General features: G+C 40.5%; 1 protein-coding gene across 2 annotated transcripts in view; it reads left to right on the forward strand.

Moving 5' to 3' along the window:
• The first annotated feature begins 6,413 nt into the window (after window positions 1-6,413).
• Window positions 6,414-19,501, forward strand: part of BLNK (B cell linker) — a 383,923-nt gene continuing 370,835 nt past the window's right edge. The window contains exons 1-2 of one of the 2 annotated variants that reach the window (XM_073546530.1): window positions 6,414-6,528; window positions 16,956-17,018. In XM_073546530.1, coding sequence (XP_073402631.1) covers window positions 6,454-6,528; window positions 16,956-17,018 — 138 coding nt within the window. In that variant the 5' untranslated portion in view covers window positions 6,414-6,453. The remainder of the gene's footprint in view (window positions 6,529-16,955; window positions 17,019-19,501) is intronic. The other variant, XM_073546532.1, reaches the window with a different exon arrangement.

A 19,501-nucleotide genomic window follows, 5' to 3' on the forward strand; every position in this document is an offset into this window, starting at 1 on the left:
TTTTGTATGGGAAAGTCAGGCAAGATGGCTGCCAACCTATGATCACCTGAACCATCATTTGTCCAACAATGATCTAGAGTACACAGGGGGCTTTAGTCTGGGCACCTCTCTGCTTGTGCCCCACAGCAGCCACATAGTCTGCTCCTTTGGTATACACTTCCCTTCCATGCACGCTTACAATTTCCTCCAAACTCCATCCAGACGTTACACTGGTAACTTCCCTTCAAGCTATTTTCAGCTCTGTAAGTAAATGAGTTACAGTAAAATGAAGAAATAGTATTTAAAGGGCACTCCAGCTTTAGCAAACTGAACATATACTTGGTATAGTAAAAGTCACGCCGACTGTAATACTCATCTGGGCACAGGCAGTGTTCTTTGTACCACCCTTCATACTTCAGCGGGAAACCCTTCATTTCGGAGCAATCACTACATTGTATCTGCCATACATGCACCCAGTCTACTCCAACTGGTAGGAATGAGTTTCTTAAAATCACTGCCATCGTTATCCTTTTACCCATTACAGTGCTTCTCTAGGGGTCACTATGGGACACAAATAACTTTGACTCTCCCGATACCCTCCAGATTTGGTACTCTTTTCAGCTTGGTTCTCCGGCAGCTCCCTCTTGCCCAGCTCTCTTGCTGCTTCTTCAAGACTACGTACCTTGTCAGCTCGCCTTCCTTCTCAGGTGATGCATATGGCAATGCATATACTGCAGGTCCTCCTGTTTTCAATATGCAGGTAATAAAACACATATTCTCTGAAGTCATAAGCCTAAATTCACAATCAACAATGTTGTCACCTCTGGTCTCCTCCAGCACCTTCATCCAGGTGGAAAGACTCCAAGATGATCATCATCACTTCAGAGGACTTGTTCCTTCCCCTTCAGCAATGCCTCAGCATCTCCACCTTCCTATAACTTAGCACTAATATCTGGTGTGCAATATTTAGCATGTGGCAACTGAAAAATAAGCATCTTAGAAGCTAAAATGTGCCCAAGACGGCCATCCACAAAAAAATCAGCAAAGAATTGTAAACATCAATGCTTCATCTTCAGTCATTCTTCAATAGCACGATGATGAGAAAAAAATATCACTTAAAATTGTATATTCAGCTTTTACCACACTGTTAACAAATGCAATCTTGGGTGACGAAACACACTAAACTAACAGAACTAGATAAAACCTATATGAAAAAATTAGGAATTGAGGTCACCACATTGCAAAATTGATTTGCTAGAGCTGAAATTTAAAAGGAATTAATTTAAGTAATGAGAAACTAAAAAATATTGGCAATTAATATTTTGAAACCTGGCTGGGTATACTTAAAATATGGTTGAAATGCATCAAAATATATAGGTATTGTATTGTGTTTGTCAACATGATATTGGACATCAATTATCAAAATTGTCCAAAACTGTCCAAAGCCATCAATCACAGTGCAGCTTTTCCAGAGCAGTTTAGTGAGTTCCTGTTGTTTTTTTTATTTTGTAACTCAATAATATATAAGATATATTATAAAGTTATTTTCTTATCAGAGAAATTCAAGTCATAGTTAAAGTCTGTAATATTTGTATTTAGTGAAAACAGATTTCCCCATTAGTGAGATAGGAAATGACAGTTGGTGCTTGTAAAATTCTATGGAGAGGAGGCAGGCGTTAGAGACAGAAACAGACATTCTGCTACAACTTCTCCAGGAATGACAGTTAGTTCTCCATAGAACTTTATGAGCACAAACTGTCATCTCCTATCTCAGTAATGGGAAAATCTTTATTCAAGTAATACAGATTTTACCCATGGATTAAGAGTGAATGATTAGTCCAGGAGGAGAAAGAGGCTAATTTCTATAATAAGAGATATTACAAAAAAAATTTTTTTATTTTCAAGTGTTTTTTTAATTTATGGGGGGAAAAACTATAAAGATGATTACTCTTTAAGAGATTAAAGCTGAGCTCTGGGCAACAAAGAGATTCTTAAATAAGGGATGCAAACACATTGGTCATGGCCCACTCTCTCCAGAGTCCCCTTAGAACTGACATAATCTGTTTTTTTCAGTACATCTTTGGAATTTATGCTAGAGCCAATCTTCCAAGGTCTATCGAGCAGAGAGAAGGATAACCTACGTAGAATTCCCTCTAAAATACAGCCAAAGACATGACTGCTAACTTTCCTTATGTTGTGTGACCAAATGTGTCACTGGAAATGGGTGAAATGATCAGTAGAGAAGATCAGGTATGAAACTCTGCCATGGTCATGTAATGATGGCAAAGGAGCAGAGCATCCTATAAAAGAGAGCTCTGACACACTGTAACAAATCTGCACCAGTGTGTGTGTCATATCATTATTTCTATTTTCTTACCCTTGATATACACAATGGAGATTCCCATTCATTGAGTAAGAGCAGAGATCCTCAACTACTTCCCGTCATGTCAATGACGTTTTACATCCTGGTGGCAACAGCCACGTTCCATTACGACATAAAAAGATGCTTGTGGCCTTCCCTGCAGATAGCACCCCCTCTATAACACTGCTCATTTCTGGCTGCAAGGAAAAAGTCAGCAGAACGAAGTGAGACGGACAGTTAGAGACCAGTTCGCATAAATTAAAGGAGATTTCTGGGACTTAAAAAAAAAAGGCCTGTAGTTTCTAACACAGGTAATTACCTGTCTGTTGTATCCAGTGCCAGCCATTGACCGCTCCTGCCAGAGATTAAGCTACTTCCTGTCAACAGAACAGCAATATCTCTTCCAGTTGACAGGGCGGGACTACTGGCGTCATGCTGATTGACAGCTGACTTCCCCCAATTAGGCAGTGGAGAGGAGGCTGTCAATCAGCATGACACCAGTAGTCCCGCCCTGTCAACAGGAACACAAACCACTGTTCTGTTGGCAGGGAGCTGAATCTCTGGCAGGAGCAGTCAATGACCGGCGCCGGGTACAACAGGCAGGTAGTTACCTCTGTTAGCAACTTCAAGCCTTTTTTTTAAAGTCCCGGATATCCCCTTTAAGACCTTAGATACCACAGTCAATAGTGACTGTGGCTCTAAGGTGTTAGATAGAGGGAGTGATTAATATGTAATGAGTAAGATTAGAATAAATTGCATGTTCGTAAAGGTTGCTGTAATCAACATACTGTATGGTCACACGTGTTGGATGCCTCCCCCCAATATCAGTGGGTTCAACAGGCAGTCTAATGTGTATGGGGGCCTCCCAACTCTCCCCCGACATCGTACAACATCTCCAAGTTTTGGATGTCTGATCCTTTAAGCCCCCGTTACACACTGCGATATCACTAGCAATATCGCTGTAAAGTCACAGATTTTGTGACGTTGCAGCGATATTGCTAGCGATATCGCTGCATGTGATGCTTACCTCCGACCGGCTCCCCCGCTGCTCATCGTTGGTCGCGCGAGAACATCCTGGACCATTTCTCGTCGGCCACTTCCTGCGGCGCTTCCAGTGGCGCCAACGAGCAACACGTGGATGCGGGCAGGAGGACGTCAGGATCGCCTGGTGTGACAGGTAAGTAGCGACCCCCGACCCCAGCGATGTCGCTGGTGAGATCTGCCTGTGTGGCAGCTCACTAGCGACCACTTAGCGATGCACCAGCGATCCATATCGTTGTCGGGATCGCTGGTGCATCGCTATGTGTAACGGTACCCTTAGTGTTTGACTAGATAGGGAGTAAACTGAGATAATAAGGTGAGCACTCTAGATAAAGGCACCTTTGCAAACAACAATGTAAGAACAATAGTATCTTATCGTACAAACTTACAGCAGACTTTTGAATCCCCCTAGCACATGCACTGTGCACTATTTGGATTCATTGGTTTCTGAGCCCGGAATGGCAGAACCCGACTAGTGAATGTGGCCTCGCTCCATCCACTTGTAGTAGTGAGGCCGCGCCCCGTCTAGTGATGCAGCCGTCCAGTGAGCATGGCCTCTTCCAGTACAAGTGTACAGTATGGAGTGAGGCCACACCCACTAGTAGGGCTATGCCTGGGGGTATGCATAACGCATATGTACCCGCCAATCCCGGCTGAGAAACCAGCAAATTACTGCAGTGCACAGTGCATGTGCTGGGGGGGATTCATAAGTCTGCAGTCACACAGAGTGACTGCAGACTTATCATTTTGGACCGGACAACCCCTTTAAAAGCTTTGTATTGCGTATGAATGCAATTTCAGATTTCCTATCTGCTGACTCACATTTCACATGTTGCTACCTCACTGCTTACTTCAGTGGCATCAAATACAGGAACTGTTTACTATGTGAATGGTGCCTATGAGAGTCCATGAAGATGGGACTGACAGCCACAACATGCAGGACACATAGAACTAAAACTGCTTTGAGCAACTTTCCACTGATAATTATCCTCATTATTTTATGTGCATTGACACATTTTATACTTATCGTATAATGTTTACCAACACCTGCATGTTTGGAGATTAAAGATCATATGACACTTGGCAATTTTGTGATTTATCCCTTCACAACATGTGCCGTACAAGTACGGCGCATGTCGTGTCCCTGCCTTTGTTGTGGGCTCCGGCGCTGAGCCCATATCTTTCCCAGCACATGCCAGCTGTTTTGCCTCTAACTGCCTTGGGTGGAATCGCGATCCACCCCCGGCTGTTAACCTGTTAAATGCCGCTATCAATCTATGACAGCGGCATTTAATGTGTTCGCGCCGGAAGCTCGTCATTAATACCGCCCATCGGTGCCCGTGTCACATGACCGCGGGACACCGATGGGTTGGCATGGCAACCCAGGGTCTGCAGCAGACCCCTGTGGTTGTCATTGCCAAATTGTTTTGTCTTCCTGTTGCCCGTGTGTAGCAGAAGCGATCGGATTATCTCAGCTTCTTCCGACAGAATTTCATTGTTTTTTTTGATTGCCACAACATTGCATTAAAAAGCAATAAAGGGCAATCAAAATAATATATCTTCACTGAAATAGTATCAATAAAAACGTCAGTTCGGCACACAAAAAATAAGCCTCGGAAAATGACATTTTTTTTTTTTAACAAACTTTGGAAGTTTTTTCACCACTTAAGTATAAAAGAACCTAGATATGTTTGGTATCTATGAACTCATATTGATCTTGAGAAACATAATGACAGGTCATTTTTAGCATTTAGTGAACATGGTAAAAAAAAATATTAAAAAAAATTTGTGGAATTGCACTTTATTTGTAATTTCACCGCTCTTGGAATTTTTTCCCCATTTTACAGGACACTATATGGCAAAACCAGTGGTGTCGTTCAAAGGTACAACTCGTCACGCAAAAAAATAAGCCCTCACACGGCCATATTGGCGGAAAAATAAAAAAACGTTATGGTGGCTCTGGGGACAAGGGGAGCAAAAAACAGAAATGCAAAAACGAAAAAGGGCTGCATCATGAAGGGGTTAATATAATGTCAAATAGTGTTATTTTTCACAAAAACTGGCATAATTGTGCAATCAAGTTCTGACAGATGAGAAGACACTAAATAATAATTTTTCCCTTCGCACTCATCTACCACTATTCACTACTGACGCTTCATTTACATTAACAAATCGGTAGGAAAGTAGCTATAAAACGACTCAAGGCCAATTAATGGCTCTATCTGGCTCCGCTGTGATTGGACATTTCCTACCATTTCTAGTGCACCGAGATGGGACTAGGAAGTAAAGATCAGTAGGAACCCGGTAATCACTGGAATGGGATAGGCTGGGGATAGGTGAGGCCTCATTTAGTTGTTGGATTTTCTCACCAACTAGAAAAATGGACCGCTTATTTTGATCAGAGTTTGATCAGAGTGTGGCCTGAAGGTCATCCTTTTTTCTGGTACGTGGAGAAATATTTAACAAAAAAGTTTCTCCACCTTCTCCATACTGAATCTATGAAAATCGTACCGAGTGCGGACCAATTTCTTATGGACTCATTGACTTGCATTGCCAGTTTTGATCAGACCCTCGGGTCAAAATCAGACATTCTCCACGATTTTCCACGGACCTCTTGGCCCGTGAAAAGCCAGTGATTTATAAATGGCCAGTTAGACTAACACAGGTACGAGAACTATCCGTGAAAGACACATACATGAAATTCAGACATGTGAATGAGCCCTAAGATTGAGTATAATTTTTATTTTTTAATCAGTCTGAGCCCTCTGAAAAGGAATAACCCTTTAAATGATTATCCTTGAAATAACATTGTAAAATTTGTCTTGTACACTGAAAGCATAAAGATTGTGTAATCTACTCTTCTTTGACATTATCTTTTTAATCTGATTTTGCCTAATCTTTCAGAATGGGTTTTACTAGGGTTAGCATTTTGGCAGCGCGGGGGTTAAGTCTTGCTTCACACAGCTTGGCAGCTAAGGACACTTCCTCTTCAAGAATTAGTAAATCTCTAAGAGGACCTGAGCACATACTACTGTATTTAATAGCGACCCTTCAAATCTTCAGATTAGACCATGGCTTTTAAACTCCCGCTTCGGGAACATTTTGAAAATTGGACAACTTCACAAGTCGCAGATCTTTTCAGGCAGGTAAGTAGTAAGTACTTCTTTGGGGGTCCGAGTTCTGTGATCCTCATTGATGACCTAAAGATTTGTGTATACTCCTCTGCACTAGGGTTCTCCTTCCTCCTATGCATGAAACTGCAATATCGTTGTGTCCACAACCGGTAGACAGGAGCATTGCTGTAGGGAAACATTTGTGAGGGGCCACAGTCGGCACCAATTTGGAGTACATAAAAATTACTGTTCAACTTTGATCACATTTTCTTTTGTTTTGTTTTCTTTTACCGTTTGATTTTTTGTATAAAAAAGTGTTTTTTTTATTCTGTGGATTATTATAGTTGTGGTGATAACAAAAGTGTACTGTATGTTTAACTGTTTTAACAATTAAATAATTTTTATTTGTATTTAAAAACATATGTCTCTCTTGAAGAATTTTTTTTTACTAAACTTTATTCAATTTTATTTAATAGTTGTTTCTAGTCCTATAAAGTGACTTTATGCAGTTATCTAGTACCTTAAAATTGATGGCCTATCTTTAGGATAGGTCATGGATACGAGATCAGTGGGGGATCGACACCTGGTACCCCCGTTGAACAGCTGGTCCCGATGTCAGCCAGATTTGATCAGCTGTGGTGCGGAGCAGCGCAACTCTTGTCAACTGTATCTTGGCTGCAGCGGGGTACTGCACATCAGCCACTATTCGTGGGAACAGGAGCAGATGTGCAGGACCCAGCCACAGCTAAGATACAGTTGATGGCGTTATACTGTTCTGCTCTGCAGCTAATCACGTCCTGTTGGCATCGACGAGAGCTGATTGGTGGGGGTGACGGCTGTCGGACCTCTACCTATCTAGTATTAATGATCTATCCTAAGGATAGGCCATCAATTTAAAAATACAAGGCAACCCCTTTAATTGCTTAAGATTTTCATTTTTGTGTTTTAATTTCTCCCTTCTCTTCTTTCGAGAGTCAAAACTTTTATTTTTCCATCTATATACAGTTGCATGTAAAAGTTTGGGCTCCCCTGGTCAATACTGTTGTTATTGTGAACAGTAAAGCAAGTGGAAGATGAAATGATCTCTAAAAGGCCTAAAGTTATAGGGATAGTGGACAACCCCTTTAAAGATGACACATCGGGTAACTAATTGAGGCGTGACGCTTAATAACCTAATATTTACCTTAGATACCAGCGTCCTCGCTGGTGTTGATCGCTGGTGAGTCTGCCTGTTTGGCAGCTCATCAGCGATCATGTAGCAAGGCACCAGCGATCCTGACAAGGTCGTATCGTTGTCGGGATCGCTGGTGCATCTTTAAGTGTAACGGTACCCTAACACACGTGCTCCCCAGGAGCAGAATCACCAGAACAAGAAATTTTATCACTAATCCTCAAGGAAGGCCATGAAGGTAAATCCCTCATTAAGGCCAGAGAAAATTGGCAGCCATGTACAGGTGATAGATAGGTCCTCTTTAAGGTGCGTGCACCATACAGAGTTATTGGAAAACAAGGGACACATGCGCAGCTACTAAACAGGTAGTCTCGGTCTTCGTCTCCCCCAGTTAGGACACTTGGGATTTTTTCCAAAAATGAAACATGTATTAGTATCAAACAAATAGATGACATGTATGATTCTCCATGGGTGGGTAGTCACTCCATGTGCCATAATATGGTGCCTCTAAGTCACTCTATGCCAGATTTACAAATCTGACTGCGACTTTCCTAGAAAGTTTCCTATGGTTATTTGGTTTGGGTCATGCTGACACTGTCTCCCCTGCTCCCATTTCCCATGGTGGCTTTTAATTCTCCCATTCCCCGAGACCCACAAACAACCTTGGTGGTGGAGTTGTCCCCACAATGCACTTTCCAGGTCATCACCCCAGTTCCATCACTCTCATTCCTTCTTTTGAGGTCCACACCATCAGATTCTTCCATCCCCTCTCCCTCAGAGTAGCAGTCATATACCGACCCCCAGGCTCACCCACCGACTTCCTTGACCACTTCTCAGCCTGGCTGCCGCACTTCGTGTCCTCAGAACTCCCAACCCTTATCCTGGGAGACTTCAACATCCCCATTAACAACCTCACTTCCACATCTGCATCCCAGCTTCTATCACTAACCACTTCTCTCGGCTTCTCACAGCTCTCAACTTCTGAGACACACAAAGACGGTAACACCCTTGACCTGGTCTTTGTCCGCTCTGTTCAATCTCCTACCTAAATAACTCACTGTTTCCCCTCTCACCACAACATTCTCTCCTTCACGCTCACAAATCCTCGCCCACCCCAGCACACTCCTACCTACCACGCATTTGGAAATTTACAAGCCATTAACCCTCAGACACTTTCAGACTCCCTGCACTCATCACTGTCCCCAATCTCCTTTTTTTCCTGTCCTGATCTGGCTGTATATCACTACAATGACACTCTCAGAAGCACACATGACCAAGTAGCGCCCCTCACCCTCAGAACCTCCAAACACAGAGTAAAACAGCCCTGGCTCACATCGCAAACTCGACTTCTCCAGCGATGCTCTAGGATTGCTGAACGCTTATGGAGGAAAACCCGCACACCAGAAGACTTCATCCACTTAAAATTTATGTTAAGAACCTATAACTCTGCCCTTCACCTCGCCAAACAGACCTACTTCACCACCTTGATCTCCTCACTATCGAACAACTCCAAGAAACTTTTTGACACTTTTCACTCACTCCCTCCTAGGCCCTTCACAGTCCGGCTTCTGCCCCCTACATTCGTCTGAAACTGCACTCATCAAAGTTACCAATGACCTCCTGACAGCAAAATGTAACGGTGACCACTCTCTGCTCATTCTTCTCGACCTTTCTGCAGCTTTCGACACTGTTAACCACCGTCTCCTACTCTCTAGGCTCCAGTCACTAGGCATTAAGGACACTGCTCTCTCTTGGTTCTCTTCCTATCTTTCTGACCGCTCCTTCAGTGTTTTGTTCGCTGGCTCCACTTCATCTCCTCTTCCTCTCACTATTGGGGTACCTCAGGGCTCAGTCCTTAGCCCCCTTCTCTTCTCTCTCTACACGGCTCCAATTGAACAGACCATCAGCAGATTTGGCTTTCAGTGCCATCTTTATGCTGATGACACACAACTATACATGTCATCCCCCGACCTTGCCCCCGCTGTACTACAGAACACCAGTGTCTGTCTGTCTGCATTCTCCAACATCTATCTGAAACTTAACCTCCCCAAAACTGAACTTCTTCTGCTCCTGCCATCTACTAAGCTCCCTAAACCTGACATTTCCCTCTCCGTGGGAGGCACCATAATAACACCCCGGCAGCAGGCACGCTGTCTGGGTGTTATGTTTGACACCAATCTCTCCTTCACATGCCATATGCAATCTCTTGCCTGCTCTTGCCATTTACACCTAAAGAACATGTCTAGAATCCGCCCTTTTCTCACCATGGAAACAACAAAACCCTTCACTGTCGCCTTGATCCACTCCCGCCTGGATTACTGCAACGCTCAATTAATTGGTCTCCCCATTACTCGACTTTCCCCTCTCCAGTCCATACTTAATGCAGCGGCCAGAGTCATCCATCTGGCTAATCGGTACTCGGACGCATCCGCTCTTTGCAAATCGTTACATTGGCTGCCCATTCATTATAGGATCCAATTCAAAGTACTTGTTCTCACCCACAAGGCTCGCCACAGTGCGGCACCCCCCTACATCTCTTCCCTCATTTCTATCTATCGGCCTAACTAACCTCGCAGCATGTCTAGATATCATAGTCTGCTGGGATCATGAAAATCGGATACGTGAAACTGGACTTATGTAATATGGTATAAAATGGAGCATACTGAATTTTAAGAGATTTTAATTTAATCCTTGATTAAAAAAAAGCATTTTCCCTATTAATGAGAGCCATATTACAGATCCATACCATGGAAACAAGACTTGTAATACCACCAAATAAACGAGGCGTACACCTCTATCACTAAATATTGGACTTTACCTACAATCGATATCTTGAAAAAACTTCTGAATCTTTGTTACTCTGTCCCAAACGTTTCATCAATTGAGCCAAATGCCAATAGCATGAACCTTTCACAACTAAAAACCACAGCGAAATAAACTTCACACAACGAAGAGAAGTCAAATAGAGAACTGGAGCTTCTTTCATTCAGTCACGAATATAATCTAAGCATAGACGGGGAATCCTGAGTACTGCAACAAATTTGTACTGAGTCACTTCTCCTTGGGTAAAGACTGGAAATGGAAAGCCACAAACTGATAAAAGTACGACCCATTGACCGCAGGATTAGGCTCTGCTCACCTCGGTGCCATGGCTCCTATGAAAAACAGATGGACCCTGTGGACATCTGTTTGGTTCCATCATGGTGTCTGCTCTTTTGCTCAACATAGATGCATGCAGTTATTTTAAATGTTGTTCTGGCATCTAATATTGTTGACCCCCCCCCGTCCTTAGGCAATGTCATATATCAATATTACAGTGGTGGGGATCCAACACCCGGAAGAATGGGGGCTGATCGGAGTGTCCAGCAGCTACTTCTATGCATTGAACCAGGTTCTGCTGTTTTTATCTGGCCACAGTTGGAGCTAATGAATGCTGATCAGTGGGGTTGCTGGATTATATATAATTTTAGCAAAGGAATATAATTAATGAGCACTGAGCACTTTACTGCCATTTAGTGGAGATATAAAGCAAACTAATATATTTGTAAAAATCCTGCGTAAGGCTACATACTTCTATATACTTCTTTGTACTAGGTTATAAGCTATAGTGATACTAACATAGAGCTGTATTTGTACAAATCCCCTACTTAGAAGTGTATATAAACATTTTTACTCTGCTAAATATTATATGCTCCTTTATCCCTAAATAGGGTTGGTATATAATTTATATATGCAATTTTTGCAAGATTTTGAATACTGAGCTTAAGGCTGGAGTCACACTAACCGACGCAAAATACGGTCAGTATTTTACATGCGTAATACGTATGACAGACCCCTAAACAGTGCTCCGTATGTCATCCGTAATCAAGGTGTGGTCGCGTATTTTGCGCATGTCAGCATCCGTATGTAATCCGTATGGCATCCGTATGGTGAGATTTTCTGGCAGGCTTGCAAAATGGACATATAATGGAGCCCTATGACAGTATTAATAAAGAAATGAAAGAATAGATATAGACACATAGAATGCATGTATATATATATATATATATATGTGTATTCTCTGTGTATATATCTATTCTTTCGTCTCTTTATTAAACCTGTCAGTGTGAGTTTACTGTATAGCGCACTGAATTGCCGGCTTTGTTAAAAGACACCGGGTGCGTATTTCTCGCAGGTCACATGTGTGGTCCGTGTGTAATCCGTATTTTTTGCGCACCCATAGACTTGCATTGGCGTACTACAGGCGTAGTACGCTGACAATCGCAGCATGCTGCGATTGGCACGGAGCGTAGAATACAGATGAGAAATATACGGCTGGTGCGAGGGACCCCATAGAGAATCATTGGTCCGTGTCTAATGCGTGCTTTTAGCGCCTCTCACTCGGCCGTATTCCTCGCCAGTGTGACCCCGGCCTTAAACTTTTTTTTGTAAATCTGTACACTGAAGTTTCCACATGCATTGAACTATATAAGCACTAATTGAATCTATAACGGTGGAAACTCTTCTTTTTGGAATTCTGCTGTGATTTTTTTCATTATATGCTCTTAATATATCAACTTTGTTATGAAACATGAATAATAACTTATAACGTGGGTATTTATTCCTGTGGTTTCAGGTCCATATTTGTGTGTTTAACCACTAAAGACAAAAATTCATTTTAATTTGTGTGTTAGTTTTTGTTAAATAAAAATGATTGAATTTTACTTGGCATATGCTCCCGTCAATTTGTAGGTGATATGGTATTTTGGAAGTGCCTTTTGTAGCTAGGTCATTCCTTTTGGTTTTTTGCATACTTCTTTTTTTACCACTTTTTCATATCTCCTATGTACAATATCTAATCCCTATTATGCCATATCTCCTATGTATGTAATCCCTATTATGCCATATCTCCTATGTATCAGATCCCTATTATGCCATATCTCCTATGTATGTAATCCCTATTATGCCATATCTCCTATGTATCAGATCCCTATTATGCCATATCTCCTATGTATCAGATCCCTATTATGCCATATCTCCTATGTATCAGATCCCTATTATGCCATATCTCCTATGTATCAGATCCCTATTATGCCATATCTCCTATGTATCAGATCCCTATTATGCCATATCTCCTATGTATCAGATCCCTATTATGCCATACCTCCTATGTATCAGATCCCTATTATGCCATATCTCCTATGTATCAGATCCCTATTATGCAATATCTCCTATGTATCAGATCCCTATTATGCCATACCTCCTATGTATCAGATCCCTATTATGCCATACCTCCTATGTATCAGATCCCTATTATGCAATATCTCCTATGTATCAGATCCCTATTATACCATAACTCCTCTGTATCAGATCCCTATTATGCAATATCTCCTATGTATGTAATCCCTATTATGCCATACCTCCTATGTATCAGATCCCTATTATGCCATATCTCCTATGTATCAGATCCCTATTATGCCATATCTCCTATGTATCAGATCCCTATTATGCCATATCTCCTATGTATCAGATTCCTATTATGCCATATCTCCTATGTATCAGATTCCTATTACGCCATATCTCCTATGTATCAGATCCCTATTATGCCATATCTCCTATGTATCAGATTCCTATTATGCCATATTTCCTATGTATCAGATCCCTATTATGCCATATCTCCTATGTATCAGATTCCTATTATTCCATATTTCCTATGTATCAGATCCCTATTATACCATAACTCCTATGTATCAGATCCCTATTATGCAATATCTCCTATGTATCAGATCCCTATTATACCATAACTCCTATGTATCAGATCCCTATTATGCCATACCTCCTATGTATCAGATTCCTATTATGCCATATTTCCTATGTATCAGATTCCTATTATGCCATATTTCCTATGTATCAGATCCCTATTATACCATAACTCCTATGTATCAGATCCCTATTATGCAATATCTCCTATGTATCAGATCCCTATTATACCATAACTCCTATGTATCAGATCCCTATTATGCCATACCTCCTATGTATCAGATTCCTATTATGCCATATTTCCTATGTATCAGATTCCTATTATGCAATATCTCCTATGTATCAGATCCCTATTATACCATAACTCCTATGTATCAGATTCCTATTATGCCATATCTCCTATGTATCAGATTCCTATTATGCCATATTTCCTATGTATCAGATCCCTATTATGCCATATCTCCTATGTATCAGATTCCTATTATTCCATATTTCCTATGTATCAGATCCCTATTATACCATAACTCCTATGTATCAGATCCCTATTATGCAATATCTCCTATGTATCAGATCCCTATTATACCATAACTCCTATGTATCAGATCCCTATTATGCCATATCTCCTATGTATCAGATCCCTATTATGCTATATCTATGTATCAGATCCCTATTATGCAATATCTCCTATGTATCAGATTCCTATTATGCCATATCTCCTATGTATCAGATCCCTGTTATGCCATATCTCCTATGTATCAGATCCCTATTATGCCATTTCTCCTATGTATCAGATTCCTATTACGCCATATCTCCTTTGTATCAGATCCCTATTATGCCATACCTCCTATGTATCAGATTCCTATTATGCCATATTTCCTATGTATCAGATCCTTATTATGCCATATCTCCTATGTATCAGATCCCTATTATGCCATATCTCCTATGTATCAGATCCCTATTATGCCATATCTCCTATGTATCAGATTCCTATTATGCCATATTTCCTATGTATCAGATCCCTATTATACCATAACTCCTATGTATCAGATCCCTATTATGCCATATCTCCTATGTATCTAATCCCTATTACGCCATATCTCCTATGTATCAGATCCCTATTATGCCATATCTCCTATGTATCAGATTCCTATTATGCCATATTTCCTATGTATCAGATCCCTATTATACCATAACTCCTATGTATCAGATTCCTATTATGCCATATCTCCTATGTATCTAATCCCTATTACGCCATATCTCCTATGTATCAGATCCCTATTATGCCATAAATCCTATGTATCAGATCCCTATTATGCCATATCTCCTATGTATCAGATCCCTATTATGCCATATCTCCTATGTATGTAATCCCTATTATGCCATACCTCCTATGTATCAGATTCCTATTACACCATATCTCCTATGTATCAGATCCCTATTATGCCATATCTCCTATGTATCTAATCCCTATTATGCCATATCTCCTATGTATGTAATCCCTATTATGCCATACCTCCTATGTATCAGATCCCTATTATGCCATATCTCCTATGTATCAGATCCCTACTATGCCATACCTCCTATGTATCAGATTCCTATTACGCCATATCTCCTATGTATCAGATCCCTATTATGCCATATCTCCTATGTATCAGATCCCTATTATGCCATATTTCCTATGTATGTAATCCCTATTATGCCATACCTCCTATGTATCAGATTCCTATTACACCATATCTCCTATGTATCAGATCCCTATTATGCCATATCTCCTATGTATCTAATCCCTATTATGCCATATCTCCTATGTATGTAATCCCTATTATGCCATACCTCCTATGTATCAGATCCCTATTATGCCATATCTCCTATGTATCAGATCCCTATTATGCCATACCTCCTATGTATCAGATTCCTATTACGCCATATCTCCTATGTATCAGATCCCTATTATGCCATATCTCCTATGTATCAGATCCCTATTATGCCATATCTCCTATGTATCAGATCCCTATTATGCCATACCTCCTATGTATCAGATTCCTATTATGCCATATTTCCTATGTATCAGATCCCTATTATGCCATATCTCCTATGTATCAGATCCCTATTATGCCATATTTCCTATGTATCAGATCCCTATTATGCCATATCTCCTATGTATGTAATCCCTATTATGCCATACCTCCTATGTATCATATTCCTATTATGCCATATCTCCTATGTATCTAATCCCTATTATGCCATATCTCCTATGTATCAGATCCCTATTATGCCATACCTCCTATGTATCAGATCCCTATTATGCCATATCTCCTATGTATCAGATCCCTATTATGCCATACCGCCTATGTATCAGATCCCTATTATGCCGTATCTCCTATGTATCAGATCCCTATTATGCCATATCTCCTATGTATCAGATTCCTATTATGCCATATCTATGTATCAGATCCCTATTATGCCATATCTCCTATGTATCAGATCCCTATTATGCCATATCTCCTATGTATCAGATCCCTATTATGCCATATCTCCTATGTATCAGATCCCTATTATGCCATATCTCCTATGTATCAGATCCCTATTATGCCATATCTATGTATCAGATCACTATTATGCCATATCTCCTATGTATCAGATCCCTATTATGCCATATCTCCTATGTATCTAATCCCTATTATGCCATATCTCCTATGTATCTAATCCCTATTATGCCATATCTATGTATCAGATCCCTATTATGCCATATCTCCTATGTATCAGATCCCTATTATGCCATATCTCCTATGTATCAGATCCCTATTATGCCATATCTCCTATGTATCAGATCCCTATTATGCCATATCTCCTATGTATCAGATCCCTATTATGCCATATCTCCTATGTATCAGATCCCTATTATGCCATATCTCCTATGTATCAGATCCCTATTATGCCATGTTTCCTATGTATCAGATAACACTTTCTCTATTTCCCTATGTAGCCGATTCTAAATTTCTTCTATGCACCAGATCACTACATCTCCATTTTTTCTATGTATCAGATCACTCCTTGTCCGCCTCTCCTATATATCAGATCAATTTGTTTCCATTACTATGTGTCAGATTGCTCCTTCTCAATGACCTCTATGTATCGTGGCTGTTTGACAGCCGCAACATATTCTGGGATTTCCTAATAAACAGACAATCTCCTCCTTGTGTTGTAGCTGTCGATCAGCCGCGAGTCATGCATCCGCGGGGACTCGAGCATATTATTCGAGCACACCGAAGACACTCGGTTAGCGCCTGAGCATGGCGGATAACACCTTATCCCACTAGGTTCTCTCATCACTAGTCACTAAGTATCAGTCAATGGTTACAATAGTTACCTTTGCTTCTGTAGAAAGTTGTACTGTTTTTATGGCTGAACTTATCTTAACCAGTAATGGAAGAAGCATTGGTTCATGTATATATTGCAAAACAAAAATCAGTTTTTTTCATAGAAATAATTATTAATGGATTCTGAGATGTAATATTGGTTTACTGATTTATCTGTGCCTATATTTCAGTGTGGACTACAGGAATGTACAGTTGTGCTGGAGAAATTGGGATTAAATGGCTCCAGCTTTTTGGTAAGTCTGATCCTACTATATTTATTTATTCATTTTACTCACTTATATAGCGCCATTCATTCCACAGCGCTTTACAGACATCATTGTCCACATTGGGGCTCACAATCTAAATTCCCAATCAGTATGTCTTTGGATTGTTGGAGGAAACCGGAGAACCTGGAGGAAACCCAAGGCAAACATGGGGAGAACATACAAACTCCCTGCAGATAGAAACAATATATTTAGTCATTGATAATGTGTATCACTTCCAAAGAAATATATTATACAGTATAACATGTTCATGACTCCAAACTGCTGATTGTAAGTTCCCATCACTTTCCCAAAATCCATTTTTATAGCCAATGAGATACGGCAAATGGAAGCCCTATGGTGGACCATCATGAGCCAAGTTGTACTGGGATAGAGCAAATATGGCCAGCGCCGTATCTTCAGTATCATTATGCTCTTGCGGTATTTAATCACTATTTGGCACACAATAAAATCACTAGAGCTGTTTCTAACTATTATGGTTCATGCCCAAAACCAATTTTCTTGTCCAAATGCAATCTGTGGTTTTCACGAATAGCAATCAAACCTATGATATTCTATGGGGCTGTGCATATGTCTGATTTTTTTCGGTCACCTGAAAAAATCTGAGACCTATTCTGATTTTGATCCAAGGGGTTGGATAAAAGTCAGTAATGCAAGTCTATGGGTTTGTGAAAAAAATCATGACATCCGTGTGAGGTACGATTTCCAGAAAGGACAATTTGGAGAAACATTTTTTTTCGCTCCAATATGAGAATATCACTTATATGGAGAAATCGGGTGTGTGAACCTACCTTTACTTGATAAATTGTATGTCTCATACATTAGATCTCATGTAGATGAACAGTTAGTACTAAATAATGGGGTTGGCGCTAGAGATGAGCAGATCCATTGTAATCAAATTAATTTCAAATTTACCAAAATTCAAGGATAAAGCAATCAGAATTTTAGGCCATTCCCTTCACCTGAACCCAGCCAAATGGTGACCGGTGATCTTCTCCCACCATGTCGTGACATTTGCGGCCCCTGTGCACTGACTAGACCTCAAAACATCATGACGTCACGCTGTTTTGAGGCCTAATTAGCACAGCACAGATGCCAAACGTGGTGAGAAAAGCCTTCTGAAGTTCGGACTGAAGCGGAGATAATCTCTTGGGCTGGACAGATGAGGTTGGGCGCAGTATTTATAATTTTTTTAGACTTCGTTTATCATGCTCTGGGGTTTGGATGGACTTCAGAGGACATTAAGGCACATTTGATTTGCAGGAAACCAGTTCAATATGAAACAAACTTCCTGGTCAAATTTCATGGAATCTGCCAAAATGAAATTCAGCAGATTTGCTCATCACTATTTGGCACTCATAGTTGGAGGACTGTCCAGCCCCAATGTCTGTCGGGTAGACACGTTTCATGGTAACATAGTGAGTTAAAAAAAAGTTGGAAGGTGTATTCCAGCCTTAGCATGTGATCTCTTCATGTGGTATGGGTCTGACCAATGGGAATCCACGAGAATGGGCCATCAGGGATAGGCGGCAGCAGTCAAGTATACTTTACATAGATGACGTGTCATTGTTGCAGAAGATAAGCATAGACTGGAAGGGACAACCTGAGTAGCAGTACTGGAACCGGCAAGGAATAAAATACAGTAGGTGAGTAAATGCATTTTTTTTTTAAATATATAATTTTCTACTTGTGGACAATTTCCGTAACACTGGAGAATCCTATTAATGGAGAGTGGAAATGCCAGCCTTTCTAGGTTTACTGTTACTACACCTTTATTATAGTCATGAAGTTATTTATCCTTGTTGTTTCATCTAGTGAATGGAGTATAGCTTACACACTACCTAAATATGTAGTGCCGTCAGGTTGCGTTATCATGACCTTCTCTTTATCCTTGTTATACATTGGTATTTTACGCTTTGGTGGATTTTCGGCTCTTAAGTTTCAGTCATTGTCACTGTCTTTTTACGTCTAGATTGTTTGTGTTGTTTTTTTTTATACCCTTTTCCAAATGTAATTGATTTCTTTGTATGGTATATACAGTATGACATTCCCCAGGTAATAAATATTTTTGCAACTGCATTTGAAACTCACAGTGAGAATTAGATACATAATATTTGTGCAGTATTTTGCAATTTTTCTCACCTCCCGGCACAGATTTACCAAACTTACTATTACTTAGACCAGAATTTGGTTCAGACTGTAACACAAGTTCTGATGTGCGGATAGCAAAGATGTACCAAACTGATTTAGGGGCATGTACTAGAAATAGCAAGATGGATATTCATGCATCAAGTCTCGATTCAATTTTATTGGAGTTCTTGTAGCTCATATCTATGGAGACGTATAGATCTGCACAGGAACTGTATATGCACAATATAGTATTTATAATAATAACTATTTGAAAAATTGATGTATTTCTACTTATCTTTATCAGTCAATATTCTACCTAGTAT

The sequence above is a fragment of the Dendrobates tinctorius genome, unplaced genomic scaffold, assembly GCF_039654945.1.
Source record: "Dendrobates tinctorius isolate UK_male_01 unplaced genomic scaffold, ASM3965494v1 ptg000147l, whole genome shotgun sequence".
Lineage (NCBI taxonomy): Eukaryota > Metazoa > Chordata > Amphibia > Anura > Dendrobatidae > Dendrobates > Dendrobates tinctorius.